We start from the raw sequence: 27,808 nt of genomic DNA on the forward strand, positions 1-27,808 counted from the left end.
GGTCTTTACTCGTGGTGGTGGGACTCCCCACCACCACGAGTAAAGACCCTGGGTACGAGGTTGGGAAGGTTGCATAGAGCAAGGGTTTCCACAACGTATTTGCATATGGCTGTCCTCATAAGGAGACAGCCGTGACAAAAAAGAGAAACAAAGAACTTTTGAAAAGAGTAACACCGCCTTTATAATCCCTTGTGCGTCTACATTTACGCCAAAACGGCAATACCGTTCCCCGAGCCATCGATTGTCAAAAGGACCTTTGGTGAAACTCGTTGCCAGTTTGGCAACGCGTGTATAAGTCCTACTTATAACGAATATAAGAGAATTAGTTGGCATACGGCTTACTTTGGTATATTGAAATATTACAATAAGCTAACCCTTAGAACATCAGAGCTTACTTTTCCAAACTTAAGATTCACCGCAAAGTGTCAACTGTACATACAAACCTGTACATACCTAGTTAAGTGTTCAAATATATAGATAGATATAGAATCTCTCACAATAATGTACAATAAATTACTGGCCTTATTTGCTTAAAAATTTCTAAAAACAAGACTTTACACATCTATTGCGGTACTGTATAAAATCGTTAGCCGTAATCGGACGGGAAATCAATCTGAAAATCGCTTTTCGTAAATGTTACCGGTTCTCCCGTCTTGCTACTGCGCGTGCTCAGAACGGTCCATTGAATTCTCAGCGGTTTCACTACTGACTGACATTCGTGATAATTTTTGTTATGACGTCAACCACTGTGGAGGCTGGTTGCTTAGGATCCATTTCGGCGAAAAGATGACATTCGTTTCCATCGCTATCTGTCTTTCTTGAGACGAACACAAACGATCTATAGAGAACCAAAATAGACGCTTTATTCACACTTCAAAACAACTACTTTACCGCTAGACGAAAACCTTACAGATCAACTCGTCGGTACTAGCTCGTTTTAAGTTTAAAAACCTACCTTGCTAGATTGCCGCCACCATATTCTGTTAGATCCCACCTTGGGTAACAAAAGATTAAACCGTTATTTTATGTTCAACCAACACGCTAACACAAATGTAAATAGCTTTTAATACAGTATATACCCTATACGAAGATTTTTTAAACTGACCTTGTATCATCAGGATCGGTTCCCCAGTAGAGAACATTTTTAAGAGGATAATGTTTACGGAAGAATAATCTAAAGAAATGAAATCATTATTCTAGTTTTTCTCGAGGACGATGAGAGAGTCTAGCATTGGATTGTGTCTGCATTGGGCTGTTCAGGATCGACAATTTGGTTGGGAGGATTAAGAGCAGGAGATTGGATCAGGAAGACGTGAATCACAAGATATGGATCAAGAAGCTTGGAGCACTAGATTTGCGGATTGGGATTAGGAGCCTTAGGCGAGGGATTTGAATCAATGATTGAAAAGATTTGTTTCAAGAGACGTGAATCTGGAGATTTGGATCAGGAAATTTAACCGGTTAAGCGGGTTAAATAAAGGGGTAGGTCTATATCAGGGAAACTGGATTGTCAACAACCTTACTACACCGTTAGATAATGTGACATACTTCCTATCATTGTCTGTCAGCGTTATCCCTTGTTTGTTGACTTTGAAATTAACCAAGACAGGTTCGTGTTCCTTATTCTTCCTCCCTGGTTCAATTTTAGCCACTGCATACTTCAAAGCGGCCGGTCCTGACAGGGATTCCACATTGAACGAACCGAGGTACGCCACGTTACACGCTAGGCAAATAAAAAGATTATATTTTCAATTGACCGTTTTGACTCGAGCTATAAGCATGGCCAGGTCACCATCTCGACCATAAGAGGTAGAAAAACGACAGAAAGAGGCTACCAACATTAGACTTGAAAGTTTGATTGCGAATTTTATGTAATTTGCAGAAAATAAGGGCCTTCAAAGTTCGAAAAAAATTTGTACACTTTTGTTGTATTTTAAACACAGAAATTGTTACCACATTTAGGCCGAAAATAGTAACGATAAATTTGCATTTTACAACATTTCAGTGCGCTCTTTCCAGCATTAGTGTTTTGCACCTGCTGGCCTAGATTAAAAGTTTGTCTACAATACAAACAGTCCATCAGACTGACCTGCCCCTTGAGCGAGTAACTGAGTTTCCGTTTCTTGTCTGTCTGTGATCTTTAACGTCCCGACGGTCAAATCTACACAAACGACAGAATGACAATATAATACTCTTTTGATCCTAACACCGAAGATGGCCAGCCACTCTTAGCTGAAACTCAAGAGCCACGATTTGTTTAATCTAGTTTAACATGGTACACCCAGGCTTTTTATGCCTGGTAAAGACAACGTTGGGACTGGGACTACAACGTTGAACGGACCTATGACCATGTTCGGGAAATCTTCGCCTATCAGAACAGGTCAGAGATCTACCACATTTCCACGGCAAAGTTTCGTCGAATTGTGTTGACATTTAACGAAAAATCTGGTCACGTATTGTCAACACGATTTATAGATTATTTTCACATGTTTTAACACAATTACGTCAGAGCGTCATGATAACGTCAGAGAATCGTGTTGACGTCAGCACATCTTGTTTACCCAAACACCAGAGGCACCGTTCTTTAACAGTCCAGAAAATTTATGGAGATTCATGACGTACATTCGTTTTATTACCACATCACTTGGCACATGACATTCGTTCTATTACCACATAACTTAGGGTAGTTTTTAGGGGAGGGGCTTAACAAATATTTGGAAAACAAAAATAAAACATTGACTTTTACTTACCTTTCGTTGGTAAAACAAGTTTACAGGGGAGAGATATCTCCGTCAGTGAGTGTTGATAAACAAAAGCTGCAAGACTTCCTGAAAAAAAGAATCACACACTTGGTTAAAAATAGTACAGCCATACAGGTATAAGAACCAAGAACGAAATTAACTTTGTTTTTAGAAGTTACCACTGTCATTTTGAACAGGGAGAGGGTTTGTTGAAATTGTACTCTTAACAATGAATGCAGGGCACACAATATGAAGTTTTTAGTTATTCTGGGATGGCTTACATGAGGGTCAGAGTGTTTATACACACCCATATCCTAGCCTTTGCCAAGAGAGAGTCTACAGTACATATATATACAGTCTGAAATCCAAATATCCATTATCAACATGTGATCACAATTCTTACCAAACATTGGTTCATCTTTACAGTCTTTAAGATGCACCCCCTTGGGAGTGGACTCGATCAAGAGATGTCGAACAAACTCAGAGGGATCTATATGGTCTGATAAAATAATCAAGATATAAGTATAACAACTAGACATATAAGGTCCATCAAACCATCATAAGGTTAATATAACTTTTCATTGTTAAACCTAGGGTAGTTTTTAGGGTAGTTTTTGCAGGCAGAAAGCATATATGGCAAGTGTATATTGACCACAATCTGTGAATGTCTTACCAAAGTCCTTGTTTTGGTTCTGGATGACGTGCATTGGAGGAACTTCAACTTTTACAGCCAGCCCAAATGCCCCTGTGTATGACTGACTGTCTCGGATCACGAAAGTTCCGGGTGGTTTGTCCTGCAGCAGTGCTATTGCTAAAACAAGAAGAGAATATTCATTTCACAAGGTAACAGTAAACAACCTGGCAATGGCAGCTAAACTTCCAGTACTTGGAAGTTGAGTGGTGATAACCTTTTGCTAACCTTGTTCTCTGGTTATATGAGGTTTATACCAGAATGCTGAAGTGTCTTTATCAAATTTAACACTTGGATTCTTTGGAATTTCCACAAACAGTTCTAGCAAAGAAAAAAATAGCATGTTTGCAGTGCCATACAATATTATGAGTGCAACACATCCATGTCTCTCTTTAACTAAACATCACTCGTTTTACCAACCCTTGAGCTTGTAAGGGCTAACATGGCAAAGTTTGGAAAAGGTTGCAATTGCTATATGAGAATGGGTGTATCACAAGCTGAAAAACATTAAGCTTTGCTCCATCAAAACAATTAGACCCAATTTAGATCCTACGTCTTCTACATCACTGTTAGCAAATGGAGCACGAAATGTCAAACTCAATTTTATTTTGTTTTCTCATTCAGATTACACACAAAAGCCCAATGCACACTAAATTTGCTGGTTTAATGAAAGTTCTAGCTTCAAAAAGAACGAGGTTCGAACATGCCAAAACAAGTTGGTTTTTAACATGAATCAAAGCTTTTGATAATTATAGATATTATACATGACATAGTACTTAAGCTACATTCTGCTTTCCAGTGCTATCTGTATTCATATTCATACAATCATGTAACGCCATATATGGTATACAATAAGCAGACATTATCCATATGCTCTTGGCAATATAAAAACATCTTTTATGCAAACAACATGCGTTTGAAGTGCTTACTTCCGATTATACAATATAAAGGGACATATTATAAAAAAATTATATACGAAATATTACGACATATTTGAGCACCCAAAGATCTTTATATTCATAAGTTCGGCAAGCTAATGGATAAATCTAGTAACGGTTATATTTAGCTTCGCCTGTTAAATTGCAATCAGGGAGGTTTGCGACGACAGATTACAAACTGAGAGCTCAATTTACAATGCCCAAAAGTGATTGTCTTTAGAAATTCAATATTCCATGAACTTTCATTCTCATAAACAAATGGCATTTAACTAGGGCATGTTCACTGCCATGCTGCATTTGCACAACCGACAACCTACACATGTGACATGTTAAACAACATTTTCCCATGATGTTTTGACAGACCCGAGCAAGCAATTGGTCGTTTGAACAAAAAGTCCTTTTCTTAGTATTGTAAACGAGTTGTCAACGATATATTATTATGTATTAAATAACAAAGAAATTTAAAAGTTAACCTTTTCACTGGCAAATTGTCGAATAGATAATATAATATGTTATACCATGAAGTACTTGAATATTGATAACAATATGGCGGCTGAAAACTCTATGTTTTACAAATTTAAAGCAGGTTATATTTAATTTTAAATGCTTAAAATGCCTGAAAGAAAGTCTAGCTCTCTTGTGCTACACTACACGTTATATATATAATAAAGAGCAACGTTTAATAAGCCTCATAATTATTGAAAGACCGGCCGGCGCTGAGAGATATTAATGTATTTGTTTTACGATCAAAAACTTTGTGATATAGTATATACCTTCGATTCCGTTCGTGTCTATACCAGAGAGGTTTTTCAAGTTAGCGTACGGGTTCGAATGCCGGTTATTTCCACAATGAGGACAAATATTAGTCTCGACTTCTAGAGCGTTCAGAGATGTTCTAGTAGCAAGACGTATTTTCTGTAACAAATCGTCTAGTGAATCGCTTCCCTTAATCGTAGTCGTAGTAGACATGTCTCCTTGTTTTATCGCGAGTTTAATCGCTTCAAACTTGCCTCGGGTATTCAGGAAGGTTTGGTTTGTACTGTTTACTCTTGTTGCGGATTATCGCAGAATTTACGAGAATGTTGTAGTGAATATCTTATGTGCTGTTCACTTTCCTGCAACCTTTCTCGTTGTTTTGAAACAAGCGACAACACGATTGGACGGTTGCTCGTGTGCCACCAACTCGAAACTTCACAGACTGTGATTCACGGGCTTTCTATTAAATATATCTTTTCAGCGCCGCTATTTTGGTCGGAAACAATTTAATTACAGGCCCACACGATTATTTATCCAAGTTTTATGCAAATTGCTAGTGTTCTAAAGAAAAAAATCTTTTCCTAATCATATAGCAGTCACGCATATTGTCTTACAAATGAATAAGCATAATCACTTAAGTGTTTGTCGTGTCAAAACGTGAACGCAAACTTTGGAAAAACATGCAATAGTTTTTGTTTTACAACACAATTATACGGAAAATTTTATACAAAATGACTTGTACTTTTTGCAGTACGAGATACGAGATAGCCTAATTTAAAATTTTTTGATATCTTTATTGTTTGTGTGACACAATTGTAGCTAAAAATAATCGCAGTAAAAAATACCCTTTGGCTTTACATTTACAAAGTTCAGAAAGTTTAAATATTTACGATGAACTCTCGTAGTGAACAGGCTGAAGTTTATATTAGTGTATAGGATGACATTTCTGAAATATAGCTTTTAAAAGCATGTAAACTTTGAAAATTAATGGTTAGAGTTCTACGTACTTATTTTCGTTTTTACAATGTCAATGCTATTGTTTAGTAAGGGATAAGTCATAGGATGCATGATAAATGTTTAAAAATACGGCGAATTATATTTATTGGCAACAAATTATCACAAAAGTGGCTGTTTTTCGTAGAGTAAGATGAGTTGAAATCATATCGACTTAGATTAGGTGATTTAGAAGCAATGTTTAAACTTTAAACGCAGACACGTTGCTTCTAGCTTTTTCTGGTTTGCAAACTTTCCAGATTAACAATTTGTTGACACAGCTAGGAGTTAATTTCGATTCTTTAGATCTTCACTCGAAGGTGCTGTGCTTTTGTTGTGAGGTTATTGTAATGTTAATTTACCGGAAGTTCTTTGAATGGATTATGGCCGTATTAAAGCGAGTTTGGTCCAGAAATAATAAAAAATGTAAACTATTAGTGCTTTACAAGCGCTTTCCTACCAGCTGTGGTCTACAGGCATTTCCAGGGCAAGGAAATCGTATTGTTTTCATATTATCTAACGAACTATTAAATTTTGCATGATTTTGTAAACTTTCCCATATAAGCACGGGCATATTACTGGATTAGTGTTAATCTTGGATTAGTAAAACGTCACGAGAGTTTACAGGGTCAAGCAGATGTTTCTCGTCAACTTCGGAAATTGCACTTGTTAAAACAAGAAAATTAAAGTAAAATTTTTAATTGTTTATTTGTACGCCGATGACTATTCCCGTGATTTGATAACAAAGGGGAAGACTTTTTGTAGGATAATGTTGAAAGCAATCGTTCCCAGACCGCCAACTGAAAGCAAAGTCATCGTGGGCTCGGGGGTAGCGATAGACGCACGCTAGAGCTTTAACCTTACCTGCATCAGATAAACTTGAATTTGTGGATCCATAGCCTTTGTCCGAGGCTTTCCTATGCCTTCGTTTCCCGCGAGACAGCGTCGATGTTGGCGATAATGACGACGAAGATTTATCACTACTTGGGCTCGTTGGGAAGACATCTGAACTCTCTGATTGTTCTTTCGCTTTGTAGGACATTTCTTGCCTAAAATTAGAGATAATTTGTCGGGTTTTTCGCTTTAATATTGTAATTTTCCCCTTCTATATTGGTTATCAAAATGTGTATGCATAAGCGGTTTTTTTACTCGGAAAGGCGGTTCAATATATATGAATTATTCCTTTTATAGTTGGCAAAGATATATTGGGTTGAATCATTTTTTTATGGAACAACAAACGCGTGGAAGCCATATTAAGAATTACTCGTTTCGTCTCATCTCCTCTCCATACCCCTAGGGCTTTTCTTCCACGGTATCGGGCAAAAACACCCCGCCCAAGCATGCGCATATTGTGGGGCAAGACAAGAGCGCAGAATAGACATTATAATAGACAGTCTAATAGTCTATTTTGTGACAAGAGCGCGCAACCAAACTGGGTACTTGCGTATAAGCGCCCTGCAACCAAACTTGGCGACCACGCGCCGTTGTAATAATAAACGAATACAAAACACGAATATCTATATTCTTATAGGGTGACATTAGAAAGCGTTTGCAGTTACTACGATTATGAGATTCGCTTATTTCACGAGTTGTTTACTGCAGTCATCATGCTAAACTAAAAACTTGTTCAATTTGACCGTCTTTTGGTTGGTTTAAAATGCATAAGCAGCTACGAGTACGGCTACGCATTGAGATGAATAAAGCATTTATTATTCATTTCATTCATCTCAATGGAACTTCGCCACTTCGCAACGAGTTGTTTGTTCACGCCATCTGGCGAAACTCGTAGTTGCTCTGGTTTTGAAGACGAAATTGATCGAAAAACTCGATCTCAGAAGCCCGAAAAACTACGAGTTTTGCACGATGGCGTGAGCAAACAACACCGAGTTTAGCGCAAAAATAACAAATTTCATGTTTGCAGTCATAGTCACGACTGAACCTCGCTAATAATTTTATACTCACTTCATCGTTCTAATCCCGTTGATGAGCTCGTTAAGGACTGCAGGTCCTCGCTCAGCCGCAGAAAGCTTCGTTTTCTTCAAGGTCTCATTAGGACTCGTCGTAGGGCTTGGTACGGGACTGATCTCTTCTTCCATTGGCTTTTCTGGAATAACCTTGTAGCTGGAGGGAAAGACAAAAGATACGTCAACAAAATATGTCGTAACCAGCTGAAATGTTGACAAAATTGAACCGTTTGATTTTTAAAATTAGTTTAAACATCGCTCTATCAGTTCCACTACATACGTTTTTCATTAATATGGAGGCTAGAAAACTAAGAAACGGACTTTCCGGTTTTTCATACGAGCTTAGAGAATTGGGATAAAAAAAACAGACAGTCTAAGTTTAAGATATTGTTCAATTTCAACCGTTAGAATATCCTTGGAGCTTAGCTTATTCCATGCATCTATTTGTCAAAATTGTCAAAATCCCCTTCAAGGATTATCACGCTCAAAACCCCTATTCCTATTCCTATTTAAAACTGAATGTATTCCTATTTAAAACTGAAGAAATTAAGACCCATCCATTATACAGAGAAAGGATGACTATTTCTTCTCACTGCAATTATATAAGTATATATATAGCTTCCTGTCTCACCAAGTCATATTTCATACAACCAGTATCTAAACATCTCTTAGAAACAAACACTGATAAAAGGTTATTGATACTTTGGCTGAAGTATTGATCATACTCTTCCACCACAAAAGAAAAACAAGGGTGCTGAGAATAAAAATCAGCATTAAGGAAGAGCTCTATGGTGGTCAAAACTCTCAATAGCTCCATTAGGCTATTGTTACCCACTTCTACTAAGGACACAGAGCTATACAAGCAGTTTCCAGTAGTGTCAGATCTAAGAGAGAAAGCATTTTAAGAGAGAAAGCAAGTTAGAAAGCATTTTAGTTGCAACCATTTTGATGAAAAAGTCTAGTGTATGTATCTATTACCTGCAACGAGTTTTGAAGCGCTTTAAAACCACCTAATGTTGGCTTACGTCAGTCACAATAGTGTCACCTCACAAAACAGCATTGATAAATTTAATCTACACCAATTTTATTGTTGTTTTTCATCAATTGACAAGACTGTCGCGGGTTTTCCGTGACCATGCACCCCAGTACGATTCTAATTAATTCGACATTATTTGTACATATAAGAGAAGAATATTTTATTCCTCAATTATCGCGGTACTTTAAACGCAATGAATTTTTCTTTACTTTTCACAGATCTCCCCTAAAGAGTTGTTGATTTCATTAATTAATGGCAATATGTGTAGGAACATGCGTGATAAATAATAAATGCATATATAAAGCTGTGTTTTCTAGTGCTCCTTCAGAACACAACATGCAAACATGCAACGTAGATTCGAAAATTGGGTATCATGGTTCCTCCATATTAAAATCACAGTCATAATTTTCTTCAAAACATCTTTTTAATCCAAAGGAAGCAAATTCCCTTCTTAAATCTAAGTTTCTAGGAAGGCTATGAACAGGCTGACATAGAAACTTAATTTATAAAAAATCATGATCTTCGGTCGACTGATCAAAGTGGAGTAAAATTTCATTAGAATTGATCAGAATTTTTGTGCATCAATTCTCTTCCGGCCTTTAACGAAGCGGCCGGCCTTCAACGAAGTACACGGCCTCTGACGAAGTACACGGCTTCCAACGAAGCGGCCGGCCCTCAACAAAACGGATAGCTATGAATTCCTATAGGTTTTCCCCAATACCTGTTTAAGAACTCCTCGTCCGTCATTCCATTCTGTTTGACGTCCTTCATTTCACTGACCTCTTCTTTTCCTTTGCCTGGTTTGATATCTTCTATCCTCGAATATCCCGCGGCCTCATCTTCGTCCCTGTATCTCCTCTCTTCCGAATCTGGTCTCTTTGACACAGTTGCAACAGGAGTGCTCGTCGCGAAATATCTAACTGGAGTGCTGACCTCGTTACTCTGACCTCGTATGAGACTGCTGGATTCGCTGGAATTCTGTAAAAGCGATTGAAACAAGTGTCAATCAAATGTGTCACACGTTTGACAGATACATTTGTGAAACTACTTTTTTCTAAACTACCCAAGTTTGACAGCTGGATTCATCGCATTTCTTCTTCAAGCGAAAAGACACAGTGACACAAATAACTTCCATTTCCTCGGGGCAAGATTCGCTGCGGACACAAACTGACATATCTTTACGGAAAACACATTGCCAGTTTTTCTGCGGCAAACGAAGAATGTGAACTAAAACTTTTAACAGCAAAATTCCGGTAGTAACACGCCCTTCACGGCTTGAAATTCACATGGTGTGTTAGACAAACACTTTTCCGAGTAGGCTAGATATTGCATCGACATTATACGCGTCTTTGATCGATCACGGAATAAGTTCTTTATGTGATGTAAACCTCAAAGAAAGGTGGTGCCCAGCAGGGCCCCACATGACAACACACCACATGAATGTGCATGTTATTACATTGACTAGACCATATGACAAACAGGAACTCGAATACAGGATGCATTATGAAGAAAGAGTGGCTTTTGTGAAACCGCAGTTAACTAAACGATTGCTTTCGCGATTTTGAGACACAAAAACACGCTCGAAGTAATCGTGTTCAAAGTATTTTGTTGCGAGTTTTCTATTGTCCAACCCCAATATGTGGTAATATTCAGTGCAATATTCTAATACGATTCTTGTTAACGTTTGTTGATAGCGAAACTTTCAAGCCATTTGAAAGTTCTTGCGCTTGAATTGTAAATTAACAGCCAGAGAGCCTCGTGGAGATTCGGGTAAGAATGAGGCTACAAACTACACTTAACCACAACAGCGTTCAAAGGAATGAAAACTATTGAAAAACAATCGAGAGCTCTATCTACCGAGCATTGTTTTGCTCATTGATTCGTATAATCTACTAATCAATATAACAATCTCTAAACCTACGTCTAAACTTCGGTAACTAGGATATAATTTCTGTTGTATTGGTTATCTATCGTCTGTTAATACAATAGGAGACAACACTCTTACATTCCTGTGTTATCTGAAAACCTTGACCTGTATGTTGCATGTAAACTGAGATAAAAAAGGCATGAGACTTTTTGCTTAAATCTGGAGTCGTAAAACGCGTTCAAGCAAAACAATTAAACATAAAACTTCAAGTAACATTCATACCTATATACTGTTTCACTCTGTTTCAACAACGAACCTCAATTCGCGAACTTCAGCAAGTGATATAACTGCTATTATAAGCCTCACAAACACAACTGGACTCAGTTAGGAAGCATGTATATGTAGACAATGAATCTATAGATTGATGCTCGAAGTATTTCAATTTTATTTCCAGTGATATAATGAGTTTCCATATAATGGTATGGCATCCTGTCGAGAAACGAGTGTTTGATCGCTACCCTATCGAGTATGTTTGATGTGGATTATCGTATTCTTGTTATTAATCTCTCATTGGAATTTCAGATTTGACTGGCATGTTAACCTATTCGATGAAAGTACCTTATAGTACTGAGAAATAAAATTGTGCGACTTGGGCAGAAGGTAAACGACCCTCACTGATGGTTTTATTATTAGACGCCGAAGTTTGTAGGAATGAATGGCGTGCTGGGTCGGTGCCATGTTGAGGGTGATTTATTTTTAACTTAATATGACATAAGAGCTCCACCCTATTTTGAATAACTGAGAATAAATTTCATTCAAGGAACATGCGGTTGCATGCAAATTTGTTTCATTCACGCAAGTTGAGATACATAATTTTGCTTGCCTGAAGAACATATAAACCTCACAAATACTTTTCAAAGTTGAAGCAAAATCAAAGAGCGTTGAACCCTGGTTCAACCAAGGTTGTCGACGATCTATAGGTAATTTGACAACAAGGGTTGTTATATTCCGGCTGCCTCAAAGTATGTTATGAACTGCAAAAGTTATCTGATATATTCTTGATACATGCAGCTTGCAACGTCGTTGGTAGTCTAGGTCCATTTAGTACATCTAAGAACGAAACTATACTAGATATATATTGGAATACGCGTGAGTTACATCGTATACGATTTCTGAATATATTCCCACCTAATGCAATACCAAATTTAATAACAATTTAAGGAATAATTCAGTTCTTGGACGCACCATAACTTATAAGGATCAAAGCTTCAAAGAAATGCTAAACGTTTTCAAAACTGAAATTCGCGAATTATTTGATTGTAATAAAGTCATTAGCCAATATAAAAGGATTTAACTTCGCTTAAATAATTACGTATAAATTTTGCGAACAGTCAAGAATAGACACTTGCCGAATTTAGTCGTTCAATACACACAAAACAATAGCTTGAAAAGGAGGCGGACAATGTAATCTATTATTAGTTGTTACTATGATGGCTTCCATTGCCTGATAACGTGTGAAGTGTCTATAGATGACACTTTGGAATCGTAATTTTTTTATACACCCTATTAAGATATCGTTTTTTATGGAAACCAAACGTCAAGGAATTCTGCGTTAGGAAATCTGTCGTTTCTCAAAGTCAAACCTTGATTATGAAAAATGAAGCAGAGTTTGTTTCGTTTTGTATTTCAGTCACATTGTCTTCTGGAAAAAGTATAAATTCGGCACCATTTATTGTTTATCTTGGCAATCCACCCATTGTCAAACATCGAACATTATGTTAACTAGACACGATTGTCTGTTAAATTGATGATGATGTCATAATGGCGGCCACTGTGAGGTATATGTATTAAATGTCCGTAAAAAGTTACAAAAGACCCACAAAAAATCAAAAATACAGTTTAATTGTCGACAGTATGTGATGATCCAAGTTACTCAACCTAGTTTTTTCCCGAGTATGAAAAAAAAATCTTTCGTAATAAAAAACAGAAGTTTAGCGTGATTCAGCAAGAGGAGATGAATCGCCTTTGGAAATGCACTGAGATTTGTGTTGGGATTGCATATGGTCACAAAACCAAAGTAACATGAATATAAAATCGGTTATGAATGCATTGCAATGCAGTAAAATTTCTGAAACAGAAATAAACAAGCTGTTTTTGAGTCTAATCTTACCTGCGTTTGAAGAGGTTGAATTTCTTTCGAGGAATCATTTCGAAATAGCTCTTCTAATAAAGCATCGTCCACGCTTTCTTCAACTTGTACATGGCGTTTTTGAATCGCAGGTTCGTCGACTTTAATCCCGGGCGGTGGCGATAGCGGAGTGGAGGTCTCGCAGCCAGAATCCGACGGATCTTGGCTGCAAACAGAAGAGATTTTTACGATGAGGCTGGGCTTCTTCTCGACGAACGACAAGATGAAAGTGTTATCGTTGGAACATATAGTTTGTGATGACAATACGAGTTTAGTCATGGTGCGACCTTTTCATAGCGTTATCATGAAGAATGATACACACATGAACTTACAGACATTAACCGATAACGTGCCATGGGTTTTAATTACAACCCGCTGTGACGGGTTGTATGTCATTAGATGCAGGGTTATATATTCGTCATATACATAAAGGCATGGTTATGGATAATCAAGGAATAGACGGGATAGTACCTACCTTTCACGTACAGGTTCAAGTTTGCCCACGCTTGAAAGCTGGATATTGAGCCTGAACTCAGCCTGCTGGCCCAGTTTGATGGTCTGTACGACGGGGGGTGGAGTAGCAGGCGGAGGTGGAGGGGGGAAGTCCTCCTCTATAGCTTGATCCGAATGTACGTCACTTGTGTCTGATTCATTTGTTTCCACTTTGTTCCAACCCTCCTGGTGGTGACGTAATACTGGAGCGGTACGGAAATCTTCAACTAAATAAAGTGGAAGAATATAAAACGAACTTTATGATTAACACACAGCAATAAAAGGGTCTTTCCATAATACAATCAGTTAAATCTCACCATCTAAGGATAATCCCTTAAGATTTTAGGATATAATAGGGTGAAATCAAATCTTGACTAATATTTTTACTGGTTATTTTGCAATCTTCCGCAAAGGGATATGAAAAATTGAATCGTATTAATCTAAAAGACTACCATTGATTCTAAAAGACTATACTTGTACTTATAGCTTGATCAGTCCAGGAATTTCTTTCAAAAGGTCCAGTAAGGGACATCGTGTATTGATCCAGTGTTACTACACGAGGAAACCTAAACTAAACTAACTTTATTTATACTGGATAGCTCTATCAGTTCTAAACTGTTCTTCCTAGAGGTCCAGTAAGGGACATCGTGTATTGATCCAGTGTTACTACAGGAGGAAACCTAAACTAAACTAACTTTATTTATACTGGAAAGCTCTATCAGTTCTAATTTAGAAGTATCACTAGAAGGATAAACATTATTTATGATAGCTTTGCTTTAAAGTAAGCCATGAGTATTCCTACCCTCTTCTTCTCTGTGGTCGTGTGCATCAGGATTATACTCCACAACTTTCTTGGGCGGCTGTTTACTGCTATACAACACCATATTAGCAGTGGCCATGACTTGGCCGGCAGCGAGAGATTTTTCGTTGTGTTTGGCGATCCTGTCCGTCACGTCGGTAGCTCCCAGATGAGTCAGACCTATCAACGGCACGGAGGTGTTCTTTCGTTTGTTTTGCTCCTCCGCGTCAGGGGGCGGAGAAAACGCGACGGACTTGGACAGAAATTGAACCTTCGCTGCGACATTTCCACGCCTCGGCAGGGTAGGGCTTTCGTGAAAGGAGATTTCTTCTTCAGATTCCGTGTCGCTGTCCACTTTCCGCACTTCCGTCACCTCCGGTTCCGTTGTCGCGTCGAGATCGTCACCAGAGTCGCCTTCAATTACATCCATTAACATTTTACGATTTGAGATCAGTTCCGGCGATGCGGTCGGTGAAATTTGTCCGCCCGAATGCGGGTCTATGTGCAGCTTTGCCTTAACTTTACCGGGCTGCGAGGCCGCGTAATGCGAAGCATAGTATAAATTCGGGTCTTCGTTTGGTGCCGTCTGAACGAGCGGCACTTCGAAGCTCTGCCTTGGAGATGACGGAGCCATCGGTGCCTGGGAACCTTTCTTCATTATTATCTTTTCTGTCGCTTTGAAACTACTTTGTCTCTGGGGTGGCTGTGGATTGGTCTTGGTAACCTGTGTTGTTATGGTAACCGTGGTATTTCTGTCGCCATTGCGTTCAACGCCGAGGTTCCCCAGTAGTTCGTCCATGGCTGCCTTGCGGTCCTCCTCTCGTAACTGTTTTTCTCCGATTACAACTGGAAACTGAAAGACGTTGTTGTCGCCGTTATATTTCGCCATCTTCGTCTCGCCAGGGTAATCATTGTCGCGAGCGGCGTGTTCCTCGTCTGCGCGGCATTTCATTTTCATAGCTTGGTTGACCACGGCGTACGGATTACCATTGATCGGGCCAGGAATGTGAGGTGGGGTTTCTGAAGTGAAGACAAGGGTATATGAATAAGAGCTTGAACAAGGATTAATTTATACTCTTGGACATTCAGTAGTGGCATAATTTTGAAGGGAAATCGCCATGATTGGGGAGAATGTCAGATGAAAAAAGTTGATGTATAGTATGTGTTGGACCGGATTTTATAACTTTTGAGCTAACAATTTTCTTCAGCAAGGGTTTGTAAAATGAAAGAAAACGCTTCAAATCCCAATCCATGCAGGGTCTCACACGGAAAACCATACCCCTTGCTATCTCAGTAACACGGTCTGGCGTGCAAATAATCCTGTTAGGAATTACCATGCCATCCCGTGGATTGGACTGCAAACGAGCATAATTGGAAACGTGTTTCTAAGAACCTGTACGTGGAGGCAAAAACCTTTGAAGTTCGAGTAAAACCTCCGAGTTAATAAGTTTATTCACATTACATCTACTTGGCAAAACGCATTCTCTGTTCCGGAAATTATGGATTTGTAACATACCTATCAAGTCCATATTAACAGGGCGATGTACCGCTTGCATACTTTAATGTACAAGGAGACTCAATTTCGGCACCTACACATAAGCATGAAGAATGTTTAAAATACCACAGCATTAAGAGATTAGCTGATTATAAACATGCATTTCCTTCTTTTGATGGATGTGAACGGGTGTGGAAAAGTTATGAATGTTCAGTTGAAGCTGTGGTTGAAGGCACCTACACATTAGAACATAACTCCTCCCTCGTTTGCATCTATCAAAAGGAGAAAATCGTATCGAAGCTGGCGTGAAAATTGCAAGCGTGAACAACTAGGCATTCTTAACATGGAAGAGAGTCGTGCGAATGGAATTCTAGGAATTATCATCGTAAATATTCAATATCAAACTAACTTTTAATGACAGGAGTCCTCAACAGCCCTAACAACTCAATGTGACCCGAATGACTGTTTCTAAAGGTTATTACAAGGGAAGACCCGGGTACCCAAAGTAAACCCTCTTGCATGGTCACGCTTGTACGGTTCTACCACCGTGACCTAGGCATGTAGTGGTACAGGCTAAATTCAGTTGTATAATGCAGAGCGCTGACCGTGTTCCCCTCCCGGCCAGCTTTTATTTATCAATGAACGAAAAATAGTAAAAAAGTAACCAAAAATTCCAAACAGCTTATACAGCGGAAAGCCGGTTGGAGAAAAAGAATGCCTAAATTATAATCTGCATTGATGAAACGTCTTTAAGGAGTCGATGATTCCAACACTGCCAGGGGATAAAAATAGAAAAAATATACCACAAGAATTCTGGGCGATGGCTTCAAAGAGCTGTTTAGGGCAGTCAAATTATTGACTTAATAGCCACATTCTTGTACTAATTGGGCAATTGATATGTAAAATGGTCGATTGCGGAACAATCGTGTTGCAAAGAGCCAATATACCAGCGAAAACGGTTCCGAAAGCAGCGCTGAGCCAAACATAGTTGGTGACATAATTTCGCTTTTTTTTATTCAAGAGAAATATCCCGATGCCTGAACCGGAAAGTCTGGGGAAACATTTGAAAAATTTGAAGAATACAGCGCTCTTCGCAGCTGGAGATTGCTAGGGCAATGAGTTTTCATTACATCGTCTTTATTACTGTATATTAACACAAAGAATGGGAACAATTTCGGAACATATAGCTTGCAATTATCTTAATATGAACTCCGTGCAACTATAAGGCAGTTCGATGATGGATGTTTCTTCCGCAAATACTGCGGTTAAAGGTTGATTTTCCTTACGAAAATCAACCTTATGCCTGTTCAGTCAATAGGAAAAACCCTTGTAGAATAACCGGTGATAAATTGGCCTACAGGAAAGCAAATAATTTTCAAGTTCAGCAAAGCAGTGCCTTGCAAATAAGCAGTTTCTACCAGTAAAAATATAGTGTATTTTCCGCTAACTCTAAAACTATACTCCTTCAGACGAGTGAAATATTGCGCTTGAAAATTAGATTAAAACCGGCCCAAAAATAGTAAACGATAATTTTAGCCTCACAAGTTGCATGAAATAATCTACAATCCGGCCAAAATAAACAATTTTGCCTGCTGTGGTCACCAATTATTTCTCGAACCCAAAACAAGCGCTTGAAAAGCAAGACGCAGCGAGTAATTTCCTGAAGAATGCAAAGAATCCAAAACACTGATTACGCTGAGGGAATATCACATTCAATCACACGATAATATATAACACTATATTCACGTATAGTATATAAGACGAAAGATATGAAAAGTTAGGTGTAATCTTAGCAGGTCTTTTAAACTGGTTAATCCATTTCATTAACTGTTTTTATATTAATACAATTAACACTTACGAATTAACTTCAATATAAAAGCATTGTAACTGTCATTTGTGTTTATATATACACCATAATTATGAGCATTGTACCAATGCATGTACACCACTGGGCATAATTTGTGAGCAGAGAACACATTTTATAGACCAGAAATTGCTATTGGTTCTTATGTTGTTGTAAGGGATTATATTTATATGTAACATATATCCTGATATTATGAAGAATCTACGTTCATATATATATATATATATATAAAAGAGAACACACAGAACACATTGAAACAAAATTCATTCAAAATATAAGCGTACCTAGAAGCTCAGATGAAAATTTCCACCATCTTTTTGTATACTAAATGTAAATGTCAAATTGCACGTTGCCCGACAAGCGACAATTCAAAATATATATACGTACAGGCTTCCGTAAATATTCCCTATATTGCCCTTAGAGCGAGCTTGCTTTGTGAATTTCCGCACCAAGGCGCCAAGCATTAGAATATTCTTTCGAAGGACACGGCCAGACCTAAAACTTTGTAGTACGTTTTACGTTGACCGAAAGATTTCAACCCTGAGTAAATTTCAAAAGGTATATATAGGGATGTGTTATTGTTTAACATGTCGTTAGAGATAGAAAATACCAAAGGCCGGAAATCTCGACATGGTTTTATAGCACTCAAGTAGTCGCGGCATAAACGAGAAGAAGTCTTTTACATGCATGATAGTGGCTTAAGTATGACGAGGGCACTTCGGGCAGTTTTTGAAACTATAGGGTGAATGAATATGTAGAAAGTTTTAATATAATTCGTATATATATATAACCATGGAAATGTAATATTTTTAACACGCGTCGTTTTATAAACTGTATTTTAATGCAAACACATGCTCCGAAACGTGGTGCGTATTCTTTATTCCTTTAAAAAGAAAGACGACTTATGCGTGGACACACGATATAATATGCCATGCATGCATAATGAAATAAAATTATAAGATTAATTGAACATATCAATTTGACATGCTGCATGTGTGGGACGATTTACAGATTTTGAAACCATGTCTGTGTTGAAATTACGATTTGAATAAGATTTTATATCCGGGTATATTCAGCCTTGCACGAAGTTATCTTACCTGCAAAATATATTCCCTTTCCGAACATATACCCCGTCTAAAAGTTTTGAAAGAAAACTGATGGTTTGTGACTGAACTACCTGTGAAATATATCTCAAACGTTTTGGTCCAGCCCGTGCATGGCGCAAATATCAAAATAATCTTTTGGCGAAATTGATATAAGAAAAAACATTACTCTGAGAAAAATGACATCTTGTAAACTCAAGATATGAGCTATAACAACAAGACAAGAATTTTAAGATGAAATTTCAACTTTATTTCAAAGTCATTGTCAATTATGTCTTGTATTTTATCAAATTGTCTGCTGATAATGGTTTTTGAAATCGTATATGCAAAAAGATAAATGAATTTGACATGTCGGACAGAAATTCTATACCAGAAAAATGTTAAGTTATCTCAACAGTTTCAGTAAAATAAAACGCAAGTTTATATCATCAATTAAGTAATGGAGATCTCTTTATAGATGTTATGGTTGTACTAAGACAAAACAATTATTTAAAATCATCAAGTTGCGAGATATACTATAGCCCCGTTTACACTACACTCGATTTAATGGTACGGTACGGCTAAAATGGGTACCCGTGCCCATTTCATCTGTGCTCGGCCTTTGTTTTGGTAGCCTGAACACTAAAAAAATTGAGTACGGGTACCAATTTTAGCCGTGCCGAGCCAATAAATTGAGTGTAGTGTAAACGGGGCTTTAGTTTAGATTAACACAAACCCAATCTAATAGGATTTTGAGATTACAGCACCCCTAATACTTTAATCGACATATTTTATAACATATAAACTCGCGCGTTCCTATACAATTCGATATCTGATATGCAGTTTGAAAACGATCTATACAGATTATTAGATAACTTTTAATGATAGATATGGATATAGATAGATGTTTTCATAATGGTGTTTTGATAAGGAATTGATAAGGGTTTCAGGTTGAACTATCATAGGCTCTACTTGGCTGGCTATATCCCACTCATTTTACAAATTGCCTAAAGTTTGATAAACAAGAGTTAAAAGGCTTTGCTAAAGATCTTTACGAAATAAAGAAGTATCAATGGTTGTCGTCCAAATTTTTGTCTTATAAGGTGTGGTGGTAAAATTCCCTCACCCTATTTTCTGAATCATATCCAAATTGCTGGATGTAAGTGTTAAGGAAGCCATTATGAAAGACATTACACATGTTTATATCCTAAGAACTTCAATGAAACTCACCCATGCAACAGACCCAAATTTGGTGCGTCTATGCATTTTGGCGTCTCCAAAAGCACAATACACGTCGGAGAGAAATTTTGAGAGTACATCGTGTGAGGATTGTATGCAAATTCATTTTCACAGCATTAAAGAAAATATAGGCCCGTTTAAGTTTTAAATTTTTACGAAGATTTTCGATGCGATTTTCCTGATCAAGTAGATAAGTTACGGCTTGTAAATCAGGGAACTTTTACATCAAAACATTCAGAACTATTTGCTCATTTACATATATATCACACGAAGAAAATCTCACATGGAAATACTGTGAGTATAAAAATGAGGCTTATATGAATAAATAATTTGTCTGGCTATACATAAAAAGGAGAAATACTATCATAGAATATATAATTAAATGTTGATAAAGGTTTTGGAAAACGAAGGACACACATTACGATTATGACATAATGTCAAAGTTGTGATACTCAAAAGAAAGGCAAAAATTATATATGGTATGTAGCGGTGTAGCCTTAGAATCTATGGAGTTTCCTCTAAACTTCATGTTATTCAAAGCAAACTGTTTGGCTTCCCCACAAGGTATTTGCCATTCATCACATCGGTTTTAAGCACCGGTAAACACATCTCCGCATATTTATACATTATTGAATTTGTCTTCATTACGCCGTCATAAATCAGTATTAATATATACGTGACGTCCCAAAGTTGCTCGAATTCCACGAAAAATCATCAGAAATCTGGCACGCGGGGCTTGATTGGAAGCACGTCAGATGCTGATACAATCACGCATGGCGAAGATAGTATAGGTAGTATATATTGAGGTTTAAACAAATTATAGCATCTCACTTTCGTATTGCCTGAAGCATGTTCCGTTTGGTGAGATTATCACAACATTTACTCCTATTCATAGCGATTGGGTGCCAAGTTATAAAATACCAAATTACCGCCTCCTGCCCTTTCCGCTTTCAAAATCATCGGCCCCACACCCTGAGCTTACACTAACCCAATTCGGGGGGACAGGTTTGCTGGAGTTTATATACTGACATAGCAAAAAACAGCCGTCCGTAAAATTTGACTTCCCGTTGTAAAAGTTGCGAGCGCAAATTCACGACATAGCTTATCGTCGATAATACCTTATAAGTGCGTTATTAATCTTTATTATATGAAGAATACGATACGCGTTTGACTGTTTATGGTTCGTTTGATGTTGTTTTAAGAGAGTACAAAAATTATACCACACTCGAAGGCATCAAATGATCGCTTATACAGCAATTTATAGCCGTTACTTCGAGTGCCATTTGTGTTTGTCGCGGTCAAACAATTGCCAATTTCGGCACAGACATAAAACGTTGATTTGGTACCTGTGAAAATGCTTTTAACTTCGCCATTAAGGGAACAATTAAAGTCTAAAGTACAGTTTATGTTTCAAACAAGCGACAAAATATTGTGATAAAACTCGAAATTTGCATTCGAAGTTAAAAAAAAATATATTAAACGCACCCGAGTGCCTTAATTTTAAAACAATTAGTATGAAACATAACGGGATTCTCCGATTAAGAGCTTACCGACAGCTCTGATATACACAAAAAGCATCAGTATTCTTTATTTATATGCGAAGCTGCTGGTTATCATAGCGCTAGGGTTTCGTCTTACAGCGATTTAATCATTGAACGCCGACTTTAGAGATCTGTTCGCTCGTAGACAGTTTTGGCAGAACAGAACGAACTTTAAAAGTGGTCGAGGAATATCACGAGTCGTTACACTGTGTCATAAAGGCAATTGACTATACATACCTTGAATGGAAGAACCGACGCAGTCACACGACACACTGTATCCGAGCAATATTAAGGACAGCGCGTGATGATGCGATCAGCCAGCGACGTGATCGAGCCGTTTCTGAGTAAACTGTCAAGTCCAAATTGTCTTTTTAAGTACTAGCAAAACTCCAAACCTTGGCAATGAAGAAAAATCAAAACAATACTTCAACGGAAAGCCGTTTACATAGGAGATATACACAACAGTATCCTGAGACACGCAGTTACTTGCGTCAAGGGTAAATACCATGGAACACTAAATGCATCTATCTCTTATTAATCATATTAACTCAAATATTTATCATGCTTTGCGCCCTTCAGCTTCGCCAATCTGACGATGTACGAGCTTGCTGAGCGAATTAGAAATACCGAATCGCTATTAGCGTGCAAAAATCTTCGAAACGCAAAGCTGGATTAATGTGAAAAGGAAAAGAAGTTTACATTTTGTACAAAAAATTATGGATATTTGAGGCGCGCGACTAAGCGAGCATTCGATGTTATCATGTTTCAATATTGCCTCCTGTCGACAAATGAGTGATTCGCATTATAGTGGTAGGTCAATAAATTTATGAAACAGTATATATATGAAAAAAATAGCGCACAGCTGCGAATGTTTTTATAACTCTATCGCCACTCTAACATGCAATATCTCTATACTGTGGGAAAATATCCGTGTTGTTTCAAAGCCGTCTTAAAAATCTCGACATGCATGCGTTGGTTATATTACCATCCTGTCTGCCTGTCTCAAAACCCAATATGGGATTTTTAAACACACAAGCCACAAGAGCACTTTCTGTTCTGCTTCAAAGCCCTAGCAAATCTATCTGTTTTGTTCAACGATTTTACTTTGGCCGAATCAATTTCCGTGTGAGAATATCATCTTAAATTTTGTAACTTTCTTTTCTTTTTTGTAATAACGGAAAATTCTGCAGACGGTGAGCGAAATCTTTTGACGCAATCTTTTGACTGTATATACAGGCAATATTCAGGAAAGTCATCGGACAGTTCTGGCACAGTGTCAACTAAATAACTTTCTTGAAATTGATCTAACTTTGGCATTGACTTCCAGTATGTTAAGTGATACAACATGGTGAAATTTGTGGGTATATATACCGCACAAACAGGGAGTCCCAAGCAAGGTGGGAGAAATATTGATAATCTAAAAAGTGCATGTCTTAGAATGGATGTAGCCTTAGAAAAGATTGGGGTGATATTTATACTTGGTTATCTATAATCTCAGAGCGCCTTTCTTCACGTGCAATAATTGTTTTTGTTGGCAGTAGATCATTTAATAGCATGTCCATGAGTGATATGAGATGATTGTGAAACATTTTGAAAATCCCCAGTATGGAAATCGCGTAATAAGGTAGTTTCCATGGCAAGGTAACTGTTTGGATTACAGCCTATAGATCTAGACTGCAAATATAGTCGTGGAAATATAAAATCATTATAGATAATCATAAAACTAAGTAAGGCTCTTCAAGACAAAATGATTTTTCGATTGTACATATATATAGGAACTTATACAACTAGTCGAAGCTACAAATATTTCTTCGGTAACTTCCAGCTCGCTTTCTTTGTTAAAATGAAGCGGCGACGAAAATAATTTGTTTTTGAAAACATACACATGTTCATTCGAATTAATTGATGAATGACGATTTTTTAAAAAAATACAGCGAAACAAAGCACTTCGATTACTGGGAGTTTTTTTAAGGTCAAATGCATAACCCCACCGCTTCCTGTTTTCATAACAGAACACGATAATGTGGAGCATTCCCAGAATTTTATTGCCTTATTTTTTGTGATTTTGGAATCCGTATGATTCCCTGGTTTCTTTGTGGACGAAGTCATGAAGTTTATCTCATGTTGCGATTTCTTTTATTAAATCTACATTAATTTATATTTATTTTTCAGATTTATATGGGTTTTGTCAACGTTATGAACGGCATTCGGAGAAAACAATTCCCGAGTTATTGCGGCAAAAGACGCCATGATGAAACTACAGTAGTTCCATTATGGAACAGTGTCTTCGGTTAACATAACAACAAGCGATTATGGATCTCATACAGATGATTCAATTATAAGATTGTCTTCTGAAAACTTAAACCTTCGGGCCATATGCGCGCAAGGAATGATGGTCATTGCTTATTTAAACTTGGAAATTCAACCTTTCAAGAATACTTAAAAAAAAGACACACAGAAGACACACGATAATAACAGTCACCGCTCGAAAGGCGATTTTGTGGTCTAAGTTATGATTTGGTGCAAAAGAAACGCATTTTCCAAACAGGGCATTTGTTAATCCTGTAGAACCGCTGTTCTAAATGGCGTAAAAATCTCCTTGACCTTAGAGAACTGTGTTTATTGCAGTCCTTAATTAATTAAATTGAAATCAGCTGATGCAGGCGTGTGTTGTTATCAAAACTCCACTGCTCGTGAAGGTGAATGTCAGGAAAGCATCGTTCATGCCAAAAGACAAAATCATAGAAAATACCTTCTAAAATGGATTCTTAAATTTTAAAGATTTGTTTATTTAATATTTCAACTGTATTATTATATGACGGTTTGTGAGGAAAACGAAGGATTGGAATAACTAAATTGATTCGTTTGTCCAACCACCATGCAGCCATCAAGCTATGACCCAAAAAGTTTAGTAACCTTTGTTTTTACCTATACAAATTTCCGCATGCTCAGATTGGGCGAATAAACTTTGCTTAAATGTATAATTTCCATGCAGAATATTCATCTAATTTCCCCCAATTTCACAAAATTTTTTTTGGAAGAAGGGATATTTAGAATTTTGGTAACAAATATAGCGTGCGCGCTATCTCTCTATACTAAACGCCTGCAAATATCCCGGCTACCACTAATATTCTCCACTTAACCAAACGATGAGACTATTGGTTTTTGAATCATACATGACACACGTCGGCTTTCCTAGCACACAAAGCAAGTGTCCAATAATCGAAGTGCTTGTGTTTCAAGCCATCCGTGAGACGCTTGACGCCAGAAAGGATATCGACTGTCTTTTTAAGTAATTGTTTATATGTAAAGGAATCACAATCGGCTTTTTTATGCCCGCTCGGCGGTCTTTCGCGGAAACTAGTCTCGAGTGTCGCCACTTCCGGACACATTCGTGCTTACCAGCAAGTATTTTCACTTTGAGTATTAACGACTTTGGCGATTGAGAAGCCGAAACGAAAGTGAAACAAAAAATGATTCACGATAGCAAAGTCTTCAAGTCACTCGCTCTCACACCAGTTAGCTACGGTATAAACTCGCTTACACTTGCGATTTTCTCCTTTTGATAAATGCGAATGAGTGAATAAGTTACGGATGTACAAATAAGAGGACTTGAACATTAAAGCATTCTAACTTTTTGCTCGTTTCCATCGGTCAAAAGAAGAAAATTGCACATAATATCGCAGCAAAATTGCAAACGTGGCTTTCATCAAACGTTAAACCAATCACCCCAAAAGTCGTGAATCGTGTCGCTCTTGCTAGGAGGGTTAAGAAAAATGACTACATATGATAATAGAGAGCCTATTGGGCGACGACGCGGGAAATGCGGAAATTGGGTAAAATCGCATACCTCAGGAGGAGAATCGGACCGACTCAAAACGAATACAGATCTTCGTTTTAATGATTCAGGAAACAATAAAATAAAACGAGTTAACAATTGATTTAAACTCACCTAAATCTCCGTAGATCAATTGTACGCTTATCCAAACATCAAAAGCCAATATTCAAAGTGTGCTAAGCTAAACAGATATATGAAAATATGAAGTTATTTGCGCGCCGACGTAATATCATATATTGCTATATTACTTTCAAAATATCTTCAAACATGAATTGCATGTGTGTATATATGCCCAAAAAACCGCAATCACTTCCAATTTTTCAAATAAATTGGTGTCAATAATTTCTTGGGCAAACACGGCACTTGAATTGCAACGTTTTGTGATATTTATCGACTGTTAGCACATGCAAACACACGTGGCAATAACAGACGATTACCTGTCGTGTTAACAAGTTAGCACGTCGAAAAATAAAGGAATGACACAAGCACCAAAGAGTTAGATTCCGCTAATTCCACGAAGATATCACATGGCTGTTTCAATGTGAAGTATAGCTATAATACGAAGCGGTGAACTAACCATGTCATTTTCAATTACGCTTCGTCGGTTTTGAGTGTAGTTCGTGTGTTTCGTGGAAACAAATGAGAAAGAATTGAAGATACATTCTAGACCGATTATTTTAGCTACTTTTGGCTGTCATATAGGTATATTAATGGAGAAATTTTCCAAGTGTATACAAGCAGGGCACTTTCACTGCATTGTAGCAAAAACTGAACACAATCTCAAAGCATATACCTGCTAAATCTTTAATCCTGAATGTTTATATATTTGCATTATTGGCAGGCATGCATGGTTATACAAAGGCAGAGTGTTATGCATGTATATTAAACAACCGCATAAACCAATAGTTTCAACAAAGTTGTATAATTATTGAAAGATTAAAACGTGTTTTGATGAAATCGATAACTGATAAAAACGTGTTTGGTGATGGTTTTTAGCGAAAGGCGGAACAGATAATGAAGATATTTAGAAATGGCGCTAACAGGTAATCATCTCAAGAGCAAATAACTGCAGCCTCATTTCGTTGCGACCATGTAATGACAACTGTACGTGAAAATTTGGAGTCAATTTTGTCCCACCAACTCCGTGAAAATATTTCCGCTTACAGAGGACTTCTAAATATGGCACATTTGTATAGTGAATGGCAAATTCACTTGCTTGCAAGATTTAAGAGCCTCGATTCACAGAACTGCGTGATAACTATCATAGCACCAGAGGCTGCTCCAGAAGGCACTATCAAAGTGTGTTCGTGATTAAGAGTTCATCGAAATGGTATTGACAGGAACTTCCATTCCAGTCGTATCGAATTCACTTGATACATTGCTAATAAGATCTTTAAACGCAATGTATTTATATTACAAACGATAGAAATAAACAACAGACCTTATACTGAATGCCTTGTCATGAGGTCAAAATATCAATTTCGCTAAATTGCATCTTATCTCGAAGTCTAAACTCTAGCTACTTCTTACGACGGTTCAAATACTCCAGATACCCTTATATAACAAAAAACTAACAGTACTTACGTGAAATATCGGTGTTTCATAGCCCTATGGACTGCATACAAGGAATGAATCATTCACTGATTGCAGAATAATACCACATCAAAATGTTAAAGACTTTGATTACTAAACTGTGACTAATTCAAACTCCTGTGGTTGGTCGATTGTTATGCAGATGTACCCCGGTCAGCCTCCATACTCTTAAAAAACCGATCAACATCGATATACGGGCAGATGAAGATGGCTAAAGATTAGATATTCTAGAGGAAAACAATCCCAAGAACTGCCTTGTTTATCGACAGCTTAAAGGTCGAAATTTATAAACACGTACACTAAGCATGGAAACTTGGAAACAGTGTAAAGATACGTTGTGGGTTTTACTACGTTATAATCGGACTAATGGACAGAAATTTGCAATGTCTTGCAGAGAGCTCTCGCGAGTGCTCTGTTTTGAAATTGTTAAGTTTCTTTGTCTATCTGGAAGTCATTGAATATAGATTTAATCTCTACTTTTCGAGTGTTTACGTATATTCCTTTTGTATAACTGGGGATAAGAATTACGAGCAGCGCTACATGTGATTGTCTTGGTGTTTGGACACAAAATTTTATATATTCTCGAGACCAAGTTTTTGACCACGTCTTTGCCTTAGATAATATACTGCTCTTTTGGAACACCTTTTTTAGTATGCCAAATGAGGGAATATTGCGCAAAATCTCATTCAGC

At 37.5% G+C, this 27,808-nt stretch overlaps 1 protein-coding gene across 2 annotated transcripts; it reads right to left on the reverse strand.

Moving 5' to 3' along the window:
* Positions 1-296: 296 nt before the first annotated feature.
* On the reverse strand, positions 297-27,262 carry LOC114531545. 2 transcript variants are annotated; one of them, XM_028553155.1, is made up of 19 exons: positions 27,109-27,262; positions 25,639-25,705; positions 21,924-22,081; positions 15,982-16,054; positions 14,469-15,485; positions 13,650-13,893; positions 13,157-13,340; positions 9,841-10,097; positions 8,082-8,240; positions 6,984-7,168; positions 3,661-3,753; positions 3,415-3,552; positions 3,145-3,240; positions 2,751-2,828; positions 2,090-2,161; positions 1,549-1,723; positions 1,106-1,174; positions 956-994; positions 297-838 (listed from the first exon to the last, which is right to left on the reverse strand). In XM_028553155.1, exons 4-19 carry the CDS (start codon positions 16,019-16,021, stop codon positions 703-705), a joined length of 2,982 nt encoding a protein of 993 aa, XP_028408956.1. In that variant the 5' UTR covers positions 16,022-16,054; positions 21,924-22,081; positions 25,639-25,705; positions 27,109-27,262; the 3' UTR covers positions 297-702. The 2 variants fall into 2 exon arrangements, with proteins under 2 accessions (XP_028408956.1, XP_028408957.1); XM_028553156.1 differs by lacking the exons at positions 25,639-25,705; positions 27,109-27,262 and having other exon boundaries at positions 21,924-22,203.
* Positions 27,263-27,808: the final 546 nt, after the last annotated feature.

This window comes from Dendronephthya gigantea, unplaced genomic scaffold (assembly GCF_004324835.1).
Source record: "Dendronephthya gigantea isolate DGI-Jeju-01 unplaced genomic scaffold, DenGig_1.0 000073F, whole genome shotgun sequence".
NCBI classification, from domain to species: Eukaryota; Metazoa; Cnidaria; class Anthozoa; order Malacalcyonacea; family Nephtheidae; genus Dendronephthya; species Dendronephthya gigantea.